Here is a 14,725-nt window from a genome sequence, read left to right on the forward strand (position 1 = left end):
GCGCTGGGAGATGTGAAGGGACAGGCCGGCCCAGCGGCTCCTCCTCGCCCTCCGCTCAGACACGCTTGTGGCGAACGATGCTTTAGCATGGCCGCTATTTCCTACCCCTCGCAGCAGGCGGAGGAGGAGAAGGCGCTGAGCGGTGGCGGGGACACCTGTGAGGGCCCAGCGAGGCGGCCGAGGGGCGCGCCGGGCGGACTCCGTTTCCCGGCGTGCTCCTGGCGGCCCCAGGGCGGGGTGAGGGGCGGGACGAGACGGGCGCCGCTGTGGGAGACAACATGGGCGCCTGAAGCCGGAGCGAAGGTGGGCTGCCGGCTGGGCGGGGGTATTGCGGGCCACGCTCGGCCTGTGGCGTGAGGCCGGTCCGAGGTGCTGGGCGGGCTGTGCTGGAGGGCTGGGGGAGCGAGGCGGCGGCCGCCGCCGGGCGCGGCAGGGGCTGGGCACCCCGGGGGCCGGGCACCCGCCCTGCTACCGCCGGGGGTGGCTGCGGGTGGCCCGGCGCGTCTCAGCCCCTCTCCCGTGCAGTCGGCTGCAGGCGCCGCGACGCGGGAGGCTGAGTTGAACCCGCCCCGCCGGACGCGGCCCGGTGGCCGAGCAGGAGGAGGCGGCGGCGGGCGGTGCGGGGACGGGACGGGGACATGGCGGAGACCGACTCCGTGCACGCCACCAGGTTCGAGGCGGCCGTGAAGGTGATCCAGAGCCTGCCCAAAAATGGTGAGTGCGGCCTGGGGCGCGGCGACGGGAAGGCCGGAGGCGTCGGCCGGGGCCTGGCTGCCTGGCCGGCACCTGCGGGGTGGGCAGGGCCGGGAGCCAGGGGTGACGAGGCCCCTCTCCTGCCGCTGCCTCCGGGGCGAGCGGCCCCAGGCATGGGCGGCGGCGCAGCGGGCCGGGGCAGCAGGGCTGCCCTGGGCTGGGTGCCCGGCAGCAGGCGAAAGCTGGAGAACCGCTTGGAAACCGCGGTCTTAGTGGTGCCACCTCCTCGCCTGAAGAAACGGCGGTTCGGGGGCTTCAGGGCCGCGACAGAAGGTCCTCCCTCAGGCGCCGGGAGGAGGGGCCGGTCAGCACCCCCGGCCGCGCTGCGGGGCGCGCTGGGGAAGGGCCTCGGCCTCCCCGAAACCCTGGAAGGGACCTGGCGGCTTCGGAGCTGCTGACATGAGTTGCCGCTGCTGAGAGAGTTAACAGAAGAAAAAAAAGTATCAGACCTGTATTTTGATAAGAGTAAGAAAAAAATGTTGGTTATTGCACATATAATTCATTCCAGTGTAGTAAAACTGGGTTTGTTGAGATGCTAACATAAAGGTCACAGTAAACTTTTCCTAATGACTAGAACTGAACCTCAAAGTGTTTGATTTAATGGATTGGCTATGAACCTTCCCTGCCAGCCGCTACAGTTTTGTATTTACATTTCTTACCTCTACAAAACTGTGTTCCACAAGATAGAAGAGAAAAAGTGAAACTGTTATTGAAAGTGCTGTCAAATACCCAAAGTAAACAAAATCCATGTGGAAAGCTGTGTTTTGGCTAAAGTGACTTGCAAGATATTTTGTTTACTGGGAATTGAAACTATCCCTTTAAACCGAGTGAAAGGATTCTTGCTTTCACAGAATGTTGGGGATTGGAAAGGACCTTTATGTTACTTTTTTTTTTAATTGGAATTGTGGAGTCTGACCTTTGAAGTAGTAAAGGTTATAGTCCCTTAAACTCAATCTGAAACTTGCTGTTTGTAGAGTAAATGTCGTCAATGGTGCTGGTTCATGGTAGATAAAGATGTTCTCCACTGACTTAAATTGTACTGCTGTGAATCAGGCTGTAACAAACTACAGGCAGTTTCCTCACAGAAACACCAAACTTGTAAAATACTTGCTAGTGTTAATGATTACGATTTAATTGTGTTTTAAAATGCTTTCAATAGGTTCATTCCAGCCAACGAATGAAATGATGCTCAAGTTCTATAGCTTTTATAAGCAAGCAACTCAAGGACCCTGTAACATTCCGCGACCTGGATTTTGGGATCCAATTGGTAGATATAAATGGTAACTTTTAATGAGTTGTTGTTTTGGTTTATTTTGGTTTTGTATGCTTGGAGTGAAGATCTTTAGAAGAGTGGTGCTTGAAGAAAAAGTTTAATGAGTTTATTTCTCTTCTGAAAAAAGGAACATTCACAACCTTTGATGCTAGAATTTGTTTTCTGTCTTCTGTTCCAGCTTTCTAGCTCAGATAATTTGTAACTTCTCAGAATTGCAGGTGAAAACTTTCCCTCAGATTCTGCATGTGGGCAGGTTTTTCTTGGGCAAGTACCATCATGGTACCTCTGCAGTGTTTATCCTATGTTGTAGAATGGAATCGTAGGTGCTCTGCAGAATTAGTGATGTGGATGTGTCTGGAATTCTTCCTTCTCAAGTTCTGATGGATGATGTGAGCCTGAAGTAAATAAGTGCTTATTGACAGCTGTTGATACAGCTTCCAGCTCTTGAGGAGAGATCTGGTTTACGTGCCTTTCTGGTTTGTCTGCTCAGTGACAGAGCTTCCCACTGTCTGTATTTCCTTGTGTTGGGAAGACTTGTGATTCACTGTGTTACTAAGATCTATTTGAAAATCCATATGAGTGCTTTGCTTATTTTAATAATGATTTGTCCGGAAGAACAAGTATTATTGCTGCCTTTATGCTCATGGTCTTCTTGGGATCTGTTAAATTATTCCTTGACTGTTTGTTTGTTTTTCCTCCCTCCCCAGTTTCCCCAGGTCAGGGTGGAGGTGCAGGGGGTGTCCTTGCAGTCCTTGCAGAGGACTAGGGCGGTAGGCTTCCACTCTCCTGGTTGGTTGTAGCTGAATGTGAGCCACCAACCTTAGGGTTTTGCTCAAAGTGGGACAAATACTCTGTCAAGGGGAAGGGACAGTGTCAAATCACGTGCAAGTCTGAGTAAGGAAATGTTTTATTCCAGTCTGTGTTGTGACAGATTCCTTGTGCAATACTTATAAATTTGATTGGAGTTTTCTGAGTTGGAGAGGGGGAGGTTTTTTTTTTTTAAGGTCATAAGTAGCTGCTGTGGTAACTGGGGCTGATGATTAAACTACTTGCCTAATAGATTGATCTGTCCTTCCCCAATTGCTAAACTCTAAAAGGACAGATTCTTCTTGTAACCAGTTCTAACTTGCTGACAACTGTTTGCAGGTGCTGTCTGAAGTGTCTGTGCCTGTTCTTTTTCTGCAGCAGAGGGTCTTAAAAAACCCACCCTAATCAAAGAGGAAATGTGTGTGTCTCTTATTTGGGCTTGTTAACAACTAAACAGGTACAAGATCATCGCTGGTCAGTGGGGAACTCTTCAGCCCCCAGCCTGTTCAGCTTATTCTTTGTTGATGTACCACTGTGTGATTATCCTAGCAAATTATATATTTGGACTTCAAACGGGAAAATAGTTGTGAGTTGTTGTTGCGTTTTACTTGTATCACAGAAACTTCGGGCATTATGTAATTGACCTACTTAAGGCCAGGCTGAAAAAGTGCAGTAGGCCTTGAAGATACTGAAGATGTATGTGGCTTTTTTTCCTAGGGATGCTTGGAGTGCGTTGGGAGACATGTCCAAAGAAGAAGCCATGATAGCTTATGTTGAAGAAATGAAAAAGGTAAGTTTACTAATGAGTGGAAGGGATCTTCTAGAACAAATGTTCCGGAAATAAATTAGGGAACACGAGGAAGTTCTTGCTGACTACTGCTGTCAAAGCTCCGAATGAGTTATTCCTTATGTGAACTGTTACATTTCACTACTATGCTGTTTGGCCTGTGGGGAGAATAAAATAATGTAGTTCCTTCCAAAGCTATAGAATTTGGGTTGTTTTCAGAGAAACATGAGAGCTCTAGCTGATATGCTTAAATGGCAGAGCTGAAGAAGGTGAATTATTGAAATAATGGTAAAGGGGAAAGTTGGGAAAACAGCGGAACTTAAAAGTACAACAGAGAAAGGCAGACTTACTGCAAACTGCCTCAGTTCTCAGAGATAAGCGATCCTTATATTGGAAAAAAACAACCCTCCAGGAGGACTTCAGGAGCAAGTGTCTCACTCTCATGACTGGAGACATGAGTGTAATCAAATAGGTAAACTTAATTGATTTTTCAAGAACTAAGCAACCTGCATTTTCTGTACTTGTCATGAAAATATTTCTTGTATGTTACAGTTGCAGTCAGTTAGAATTGAGTAATTGTATTTTGTGGAATAGATGTGTAACTTGTAAACCACTGTAGTTACTGTATTAAGCAAGAATTGCTGCATTAACTAAAGTAAACATTCAGAATTAAAGTTGCTTGTGTTTTATTAACTAATCCTTTTCACTGAAGCTCTTCTAGGTGGCCTTTCCAGTTTAAAGATTACAATTATACTTTAATCCAGATTGACAGTAAATAATGTATTGTTATAATGAGATTAACATCAAGGAGGGAAAACATAAGTTCTACTCCGAATATACTTGCTTTTCTCCTAGGCCGCTATCTTGATATTGAACTTTTTACGTGTTTAGTGATGAATACAACAAAAACTCTTACTAGCTAAGGAGCTTGAGTCTGACTACTGTTCTTTTTCCTATCTGTAATTTTATTAATTTAGATCCTGCTGGTATTACTCTAGCTGCTTTAAAATGAAAAATAAACAACTTCAGAAAACACAGGAAGCCAAATATTATTAATTTGGTCAGAAATCCTACTAAATTTTAATAATTCCTTTTAAATGTGTACTGCAAGATTTAGTGCTTCATTTCAAATCTTGGATTCAAAATGTGTTAGTACTTCAGTAGAGTACCTTTTTTTTTTTTTTTTAATGTAGTAATTGGTTTGTTCAGGACACTAAAAGTAAATGAAACTGCAGTGTTTGTTCTAAAAAAACCCTAGTAAGCCTCCTCTGAGGAAGTCCACTTGACCCAAATAAAGCGCAAATGTTCTGCCGCTGTCCAGATTACATGTAGGGATGGGAGAGCAAATGCCTTCTTGCCTTGCTCAGCTTTGAAACTGGGGAATCTGTGTCCCCTGCTGTGGTGCTGCTTCAGCTTTTGCATTTGAAATACCAGCTTCAGCTTTTCCAACCTGATTGATTCTACTTGAAATGGCAATGGAAGTGCATTTCAAATGGATCCATGGGGTTGTTCTATCAGCATATACTGCACTAATCCTTGTGGTGTTACTGTGGGCATTCCGCCGTTGCACAGGTAACCATGTCTAAGGGAGGCAAAAAAACACCGGTATACTGGTGTCACAGGGCTGTGTTCTGCCCCTGCCACCTGGGGCGTGTCCCTGGCATTTGCACACTGTGTTTATGACCCTGTCACAAGATACTTTCACTGTAAACTTGTTTGCTTTTCTTCCCCTCTTCATATGGTAGCCTTGAAAATCGCAGCTGTTGAGGAGTGTGTCTGGATGATGTTTTGAGGTGGTTGTGGGAAATGACCAAACACATCTTAGTCTTAAATTAACCTTAAACAACATGCACCTGAGCTAGGATTCATCTTAGTTATCTTCTAAGTAGCATTTCTGAAGTTTTATATTGCAATTCTGTTTAAACTAGTTTACACTTCAGATATATTGTTTTGTTATATTAGAAATAACTGATTTTTAAGAATAAATAAGTGTTAACACTATGTGATGTTTCTAATTTAAAATGAGTCTTCCTATATTAATTGTCTAGCATCCAAAGAAAACAATGATTCAGGGTACATAACTTAATTTCCACTTTCAAATTTGAAGATTGCATATTATGCTTAGTGGCTATAAAAGTAAGCAATATATTTTTGTTTGCGGAAGTATTTTTTCTTGCTGACAATTAACAGCTCTAACAAACTGTGTGGTAAGATTCTAATAATTACTCCAAGTTTCAGACAGTATACTGAGGTCTGTTTAGAATAGATGAAGAACAGTTATGTGCAGACATCATACACATGCACATATGAGAGTTTACAGTGCAGACTATAGAAGTAAATACATAGCAAATACAAGTGTTATTCTAGAATAGGTTTGTTTCTCTCAATGCTTTTGAAGCTAAAAATAAATAAAAAATATCACAAAACTGTCTTGTCTTTGCTTCATACCCACCTCTGTTTTCTAAGCACTGAGCATTTCTCTCTAACACATACAGAATGGATTATATATGCTGAATAGATCGGAAGTGGCAATGAAACTGCAGTTTGACAGGATTGTTGGCTCTTGGTATCCTTGATTAGTTTGCAAGTGTTGACTTGTTACCTGCTGGCCTGCCTGGAGCTCCTACTTTGTGCAGTAATGCTGTAGCTTTTGCTTCTGCTGCTTAGTGACGTGCTTGGTGCCTTTGAGCAGCATGTTCTGTGGCAACTTGTACCTCCATCTGTTGCTTTCTTGCTGCACTTCTTGGGGAGGAGGTAAAGTGTAGCTGTTAGCTTGCTTCTGCCTGAGTCTTCCTGTATCTATTACCTCTTTTAAAAAATAATAAAAAAGAAGAGGATGAAGGAAGAACAAAGCTGTCAGCATAAGTCTTGGCTGAAATGGCTTAAACTACAATGGAAAAATAATATCACATGCTTTTAAAATAATATTAAATCATTAAATATCTTCTGCTTAATCTGTTTTAGACTTAAGATTTTGTGTTCCTATCGGATAACCAAAGGTATTTGGTTTGTAATTTAATATCAATAAACTTTTTTCAAAGGAAGAGCTTCAAATGACTTCAAGAGCAGAACCTGGTTCTAGTTTGCTGCTCTTCTGGCTTTGTACTGTCCCAGTTTTGCTGTATTCTGTCAGTTTTGTTGTTTGGGTTTAGATGGAACCAGTAGGGCACTTCTGATCTGGTCCTTACATTCCATTGGAGATGCCGGAGTTTGGCAAATATGAAGAATTCTCTAAGAAAAAAAATATTTTGGTTTCATTTTCTCAGTGGGAAGACTTGTCTATAAAATAAATTGTGTCAGATAACAGCAGCCTGTTGAACTTTGAGTTGGTTTAGTTTGAAATTGCTGAAATAATGGATTCCAGGGTCTACTAATGCTGTGCTGAGGCTGTCCTTCCGTGGTGGCAAATGCATGAGCTCTCCCTTCTCTTAACCTAAAAAAAAGTTAATACAGCCAATTAAGATTCTTGTTTGGTAGATCAGTTTTATGTTGTTTACCTTTAATTAAAAAGAGTAAAATATGAGAATAACATGTTAAGTGATGTGTTAGAATGTTACTGAGTTTTACAATGACCAGCAGTTTCTAAAATGAGTTGAATGTATCATTGAAATGCTGTTTCATAAGATGCTCCGTATTTTGGACTTGTACAGATTCTTGAGAGTATGCCAATGACGGACAAAGTTGAAGAATTACTACAAGTAATAGGCCCGTTCTATGAAATAGTAGAAGATAAAAAGAACAGAGGATCTGACCTAACCTCAGGTTCGGACAAGTAACTTCCTTTATGCTACTAATAACCACAACTCCAGATTTTTTGGGCTTGATATCTGTAAATGATTTTAAAGCTAAACGTTGTGTCTTTCTGTTCATTCTCTTTACCATATGGCAGTTCAAATGGAGAAAGTCTCTAAGTATTTGGAAGGTAGGAATAATAAATTATCTTTAAGTCCATCCTTTCCATTGTTTTGTTGCTGTAGTAATGTCCTGCTAACCCTTATGACTTCTGGGCTTGCCACTTTGTTAGGCTGGATTTTGTTTTATTTTGCTTCTGAGGTACAAAACAAAATTCAACCCAGGAAGTTTTGTATTTAGTCCGTGTCTACAGGCTTTTTGAGCAGCTGAAGCAAGCCTCTTCCTCAAAAAAGAGTATTTAAAACAAACACCCTCTCCAACTAAACATAGTTTCTGCTTTTCCATTAATAAAAGGAACATCTCTTTGAAATGTGTACTGCTACATCCTGATGTAGCTGTGGATTTCAAACTGCACGCAGAGCTGGTAATCCAGATCTGTCATCTGATTAAAAAAAAAAAATCCACAATCAAACCCCATAACTCCATCATTTTTTAATCATAGTTTCTCTAATACATACAGAATATAAGATGGGTTCATGAAACAAGTTAAGTTTTCTGAGGCTCAACTTCATGAAGGGCATATCTATTTAAACATCATAAATCTCTGACAAGTGGCAAACCTAGTGGTGTCATAGCTGCATAAAAATCAGTGGTGATTTTTATTTAGCAATACCATTGTGAGAACATCTTTATAATAACAGTTATTATGTTACAGGTAATGTGTTCATAATGTTGTAATATAAGGCTCACAGTTATTTAAATCTGGCTTAAAATGCAACAGGGCAAAACTTGAAACAGTTTTTAAAAACCAAACCATTTCACAAATTAGTTGTTTAAATGTGTTTAAGAAGTAGGAGTCAGTTGGTTAAGTTGCCTTTTGTATGTGCAGTTTTTTCCCCCACCTTAAAGGAACATAGTTTTGATTTTGCTTTTGGTATCAAGTCTCAAAGAAACAGAAATAGCTTTTCATTGTTTTTGAGGAAAGGAAATGGTAGAAGTTTTTAAATGGCCGCTTTGAAAGCTATGTGACTTTTTTCTCAACTAAAATTTGTTTGCTTCATGTCTGGGACGTAATGAGCTTGCAAAACAGCTGGATTGACAGACAAGTTTGTAAAAAGTATCAGTAGATTCAGGTCAATGATCTGTGTAATAAGGATTTACTTAGTCGTGGTGTCTGGCATAGTGCCAAAAGCCACCACTTAAAAAAAGCGACTTATTTATGCAAACAGAATCACAGAAGTTAAACCTAACAAATTTTACATACTTTTTTTTTAAAGAGGCAGCTTAAACATAAGGCAGTGTAAGTAAAACAGAATAGCAAATTTCAGCTTTATCTTGTTCCGTCAGTGTTGCAATAAATCTGGTGATGTGTCATCCTTCATACAGTTTAGAGCTCCAACACCTAATTATGCCATGGTGAATTAAGACAAAACTTTCACAGCGTCCATTGTATATTCTAACTTTACAATTTGAATTAAGACTTTGAAACACTTTCTTCAGCACTCTTGGCATTTCCCTAATTAAAAGTGAAGCTGAAAATAATTATTATTGTTTACACTACAGGTCTCAAAATTTTTCACACAAGTATGGAAGCATGAAGTACCTTCAGTCTTCCAGATACATGCTAAAGAATAAAACCAATCTGCCCAAGTCTGTGTTTGAGATGGTGTAGATACTCTGTGGCTTCTGTTGTGGAAGGTGGTTTATCCTGGGTGGGCAATTGGTATGTTCTGGAAACTGAGGCTCATCTCTTGCTTCATATTGTACTCTTCCCATCTTCTGGCCCATTCTGTTCTGTGTTCACCTTTCATCCTTCTTCATCAGATTTTAGTCTGTATGAAGGTAATTGTCTAATTGTTTAAGAATTGCATGGCACTTCCTCAAAATCAAGAGTATTCTTGAATTAGTTGAAGAGATTGTTTGGTAGTTTAGTGTACCTCGGCTGTGGCTGTCTCTAGTAGATACACTTCAACAGAAAAGTGTAGCCTTTTAAAATTTAATTTCTACTCATTGTGGTTTCATTGAAAATGTTAAATATAAACCATTGAAATACTGTCTACCTGAATCAGTAGAGCTTGTGGCTCTCCTTAATGAGTAACACCAAAACCTGACATGCCAGCATTAAAGTGACTTATAACATCTGCTAGACAACGAGGACAAACTTGCTGGATCTGTGGGTTACAAATATCCAGACTTGGATGACTTGGTAATGGAAGGAAAACAGAGAATTCCCTCCAGTAGGCTGAGCAAATCTGAGGGGTATTTCAAAAGCCTGTAACCCAGGTAGTTTTTTGAAAGCTCATCTTGCAGCTGTGTGTGAAGCTTAGGTTCTCTGCAAAGTTCTGTCAGTAGTCTCTTTCTGACAGGCATGAAGTATCTTTTTACAGAAAAAAAATTATTGCATTATTTTCAGGTAAATAAAATACTAGACATCAAAGAAGTAGGCAAGCTCTTAGGCATCATAGTGCTGCAGAAGAGAATAGGGAGCTGTTACAGAAGGACCCTTTTGTTTGCAGCTGCTGGAAGAGCAGAGGGAGGACTGTCAGGTAGGGTGAGGGGGTGCTTTAGAAGAGCAACCTTTTGATGTTTTGCACTTGCTAAGAAACACACAAGAATTCGATGTCCAAGCCAATGCTAAAAAGGCAGAGAATTTTCAAAATACTATTGCTCAGTGAACTAGAAACTTTCAGAATGGGCATTCAAGCTTTCTTGTTATATCTGAAGAAGCCAAAGGTAGGCTAGAATTGGCACCCTGCTGATCTGATACTTGGTGAAATATTGAGAGTTTCAGAGCCAACTCATCTCTCTGAATGTTTCCTTGAGAATATTTGTGGATATTAATTCTGAATGCAAGTTAGTCCAAAGTGGGGCAAGAAAATCCATGCCTGACAGGCCCACACTAAGTTATTTCAACAACTAAACAAAGTATCTGGAAATTGTTCACAAGTTCTTCAGTAGAATTTTCCTGTGTATTCTCTCTGCTTTGTGACAAGGCATTTCATCCATTTTAAATCCTACTAAATAAAGATGACCATTTGCTTTTATGCTGAGTAATAGTACTCTTTGTAAACCTTTGTGAAGACTGAATGTTGCCTCTGGTAATGACAGGTTATGCACTGTGGAGACTGTGGAAAGATTCAGTGGTTTAATATTCCTAACCTTTGTCATCCTGCTGAGTGTTTCTCTTCTGAAAAGTGTGCTTCCAGCTGTGTTGCAGTTGGACCAAATGAAGCCCTATTGAAGGCAGGTGACTTGTCCTGCTGAATGTGCTGCTTTGGGCAGTGCTGGTTGCACTGGAGCATCTTTGTGCCAGGAGCCCATACAGGGCGCTGCGTCAGCAGCAGCTGGAGTGAATGGCACAACTTGTCCTGGCTCACAGGCAGATACAGCTATTTAACAATTTCCTCAGTTTCTTCCTGCATTGGATGTGGGAGCCAGGTTTAAAAGATGTTGTTCACGGAGGTCTCTGTGCTTTTGGAACAAGCAAATACATGTAACCACTGCTATTTCAAATGCAGTAGTTAGCACAGGACATAAGTAAGCTTCAAGGGGAGGATTGCACTTGAAGAAAGTGAACCTGCTCTTAATTATTACTTTCTGGTTAGCAACACACTTCCTCTTAAAATTCAATATATCTTCCAACTGTGCTTCTGTAGAATCTATATGATTAGTTTCTCTTTTCAAGTAGTTTTATCTTCTCAAAGAGCTTCTCATGTTATTTTCAACGTCTTTGCTTTGTAATGGAGTATTTGGCGACGCTCTTCCTGCTTGTGTGTGTGGGTCTCTTCTGTGAAACACCTTCTGTTTGCTTCATAAGCTCACTTTTTCATTTCTTTTTGACTTCAAAGATATTTGCTAAACTGATTTCCTTCCTTGTCCTTCCTCTCTTATTCACTATGATTTTTAAGGAATTCAGTGGCTGAGAATCTTCTTAATGCTTTGTAAGAAAAGAGCCTAAATCTCTGTTACTCTGAAGTTGCTGTGCTTTAGTAGGCTGTGTTGAATGGGTGGCAGCACCAAAGCTAAGAGGTGCATAAAGGCAGGTCAAGTATGCGGCAAGAGAACCTCCTGGGTGGGTGAGAGCAGTTTTAAAAATTCCCTGCTTTAAACTTTTTTTTTCCTCTTTTAGTTTCCAGTGATAAGCTAACAGCTGTAATCAAGGTTACGGAGTATTTTCAGGGAGGCCAGTGGGAAATTTACTATACAAATACCTTGTTAATATCTCAGTAGTTTAATAGTTAACCTTCAGAGCATCTAGAACATTCTTTGTAGTGTTTACTGCAAGATGGGATTACTATAGGATTAAGGGCTGGGCCAGCAAGTGCCAAAGTCAGTGGAGAGTCTCAATGAGATGTGAATCAGTCTCAACAAGCTGTGGCTTGTCCTGTTGCCACATACACCTGCTCCAGGCTTTCCAGTTCAGATATGAGCCTACTTGGTGATTTGACTTAAAACTGATGGTTTTATGCCAGTGCTGTCTCACAATGTTGGAAATTAGGGCAGTTTAGCTCAAGCCTGAGGATATCAACAGCTCCTGCCATACAGAGTAGAAGAGTATTTATCACCACTGGGTGAGCGGCAGAGTATCCAAATGTGAAAATGTAAGAATAAAAGTTGTTCCTTTCTAAGTGGAGGGAGCTACGAGAAGCTTTCTTCCATGAAAAGAAAAGCCTGGCTGTAATCTGCTTTGTGCCGGATTCAGTGAACAGTAAGAGTTTGTGTGTATAATTGGTCATTGGACCTGTGGTTTTTTTTCTTCCAGCCAGACAACAGTTCACTGCAAAAGTGAAAAGTAGTTGTCAAAAGCTGTTCAGGTTTTGAGAATCTAGCAGATGTGCCTACTTGCTATAAAATGTTGATGTCTTACTTTTTAGAGGTCTCAATTGTAGTTAAGATCTTGTGTTGAGAGAACCAAAATCCAGAGTTCTCACAGCTCTGTTCTACAAAGAAGTAGTGGACAGAAGTATGGGAGGCTGGGGGAGAACAGATGTAGGTAGTCAAACCTTGATTGCTCTCAGAAAAACAAAACCTGCCCAGTGGGCATGGGCTGGTGTTATATGTATAACTTTACTATAGCAGAAATAATTACTTACTCATAGCCTCTAAGGTGTATGGAAAAACCATCTGTGCTATCTGTGAGGCTTGCGTTTATTATGGGCATTGTAAAAGGCTGTTCAACAGTTAGGCTTGGAATAGGTGCAGGAGAATATAATCTTAATGTTATTCCCTGTGTCTTTTTTTTTTTGTACAGGGCAAAACAATTTTCAATTCAGGCTACAATGTTATAGAACAGAGTGTCTGAACTATGGGTGACTCAGCAATATGGTTTTCTGTTGCTTTCAAGCATAATTCAGTTTTCTTTATGGGGTTCTGAGTTCACAATTTTCATGTTTTGTGTTTTCTGGGACAAAACTCAAGAGCATAATACTCCTTTCTTCTTGCCACACAAAGTAAAAGTTCCAAATGTTGATTTATCTCTTCCATACAGAAGAGATCTTAGCAAGTCCTGCTCATTGTCCCAGAGGGAAGTAGTACCAGACATGGGGACATCTTGGATCCTGGAATGATCTTGCTATTTCTTCCAAGTTACTATAAATATCTAAGCAGCACCTATTTTTAGTGTTCGTTCTCACACGTGATTGCTGCCTATGGTGTTGGCAGTAAGTTGGCAAAGCCTGTCTCTGCTGGTCTCACTCACATGCACTGTAACTGAGCTGCATGTGCTTGGTGCCCTGTACTCTGGGTGTCTGGTGGCCTTGGTGGAACTACCTGCTGGTGCTGGGAATGACTGCAGGGCAGCTGCCCTTGGTCAGGAAATCCCAGGCAGGTTGTCTCTGCTGGCAGAAGGCTCAGGGGTCACAGGGAGGAGGGAAATATATCAAAGTCAACACAAAAACTTGGTAACCTTGTTGATACAGAAAGTATTCTGAAAATTTAAGGGAACAGGTACTGGTGATATGGATGGAGATGAAAAACTCCATAGATATTGAAAAGCGAAGTGTGAAGGTACAGGATGAATAGTCAGCAATCCTGAATACCATGCTTACAAGTTAATATAAATGTCTAAGAAGCTGCTATTGTCTGTGTTTGTTCTTATCCACAAACAATTGGTTTGATGTTTACGAATTGTAAATAAAGACTTTTTTATTAAATTGCTTTTTTGAACTATAGTGGCATCTCTTCGAGTGTAGCAGCTTGAAAAGCACATAAGCTGACAAAACAAGGCTGTAGTCTCTTGGAGTATATTGAAAGAAAAATAAAAAGGAGGAGAGGTTCTTTTTCTCTGTTACAGTCAAGTTTTGGAAGACTAAAGAAAAAAAGGAAAACTGTACAGAGGAAGATTGGGCTCCTATGATCTGTGTGCTCAGGGAATACATTTTTCAGAGCACTTACACTTAATCCACTTATAATTAAGTGATAAAACAGTAGTAGTTAAAGTAAGGAATTTTCTGTTTCAATTTTTGACAGACCCTTCTAAAATATCTTTTTATTTGTGATGTCAGCTTGTTTGTAGAACAGATGTTACAGAGAAGGCTTGGCTCTTGGAAATTTTCTTTGTAGTGTGCTATATTGAAAAGAATGGAAGGAAATGAGGGTATAGAAGCTCTTCTTCTAGCTAAAGAGCTTATTGCTCCCAGATGCTCACACAGAATCATAGAATAGTTTGGGTTAGAGAAGACCTTCAAAGCTCATCTAGTTCAACCCCCTGCAGTGAGCAGGGACATCTTCAACTAGATCAGGTTGCTCAGGGCCCTGTCCAGCCTGGCCTTGAATGTTTCCAGGGATGGGGCATCTACCACCTCTCTGGGCAACCTGGGCCAGTGCCTCACTACCCTCATTGTAAATAATTTCTTCCTCATGTCTGGCCTGAATCTCCCTGATTTAGTTTTAAACCATCACCCCTTGTTCTATTGCTACAGGCCCTGCTAAAAAGTCTGTCCCCATCTTTCTTATAGGCCAAATTTAATTATGGAAAGGCCACAATAAGGTCTTCCTGGAACCTTCTCTTCTTCAGGCTGAGCAACCCCAACTCTCAGCCTGTCCTCATAGGAGAGGTGTTCCAGCCCCTCTGATTGTCTTTATGGCCTCCTCTGGCCCCTCTCCAACAGGTCCATGTCTTTCCTGTACTGAGGGCTCCAGAGCTGGATGCAGGACTCCAGGTGGGGTCTGAGTGGAGCAGAGGAGCAGAATCACCTCTCTCGACCTGCTGGCCGCGCTCCTTTTGATGCAGCTCAGGATGCAATCGGCATTCT

At 41.5% G+C, this 14,725-nt stretch overlaps 1 protein-coding gene across 4 annotated transcripts in view; it reads left to right on the plus strand.

Annotated features, from left to right (window-relative positions):
• Positions 1-250: 250 nt before the first annotated feature.
• The window catches only part of ACBD5 (acyl-CoA binding domain containing 5), a gene marked incomplete at its 3' end in the record, with an annotated part of 31,355 nt that continues 16,880 nt past the window's right edge, over positions 251-14,725 (plus strand). For 2 of the 4 annotated variants that reach the window (XM_082046583.1, XM_082046584.1), the window contains exons 1-6: positions 251-303; positions 526-714; positions 1,913-2,033; positions 3,551-3,623; positions 7,271-7,382; positions 7,510-7,542. In XM_082046583.1, coding sequence (XP_081902709.1) covers positions 639-714; positions 1,913-2,033; positions 3,551-3,623; positions 7,271-7,382; positions 7,510-7,542 — 415 coding nt within the window. In that variant the 5' untranslated portion in view covers positions 251-303; positions 526-638. The remainder of the gene's footprint in view (positions 304-525; positions 715-1,912; positions 2,034-3,550; positions 3,624-7,270; positions 7,383-7,509; positions 7,543-14,725) is intronic. The other 2 variants (XM_082046585.1, XM_082046586.1) reach the window with 1 other exon arrangement.

Source organism: Streptopelia decaocto, assembly GCF_964273445.1.
Source record: "Streptopelia decaocto genome assembly, chromosome: 2".
Taxonomy (NCBI): Eukaryota; Metazoa; Chordata; class Aves; order Columbiformes; family Columbidae; genus Streptopelia; species Streptopelia decaocto.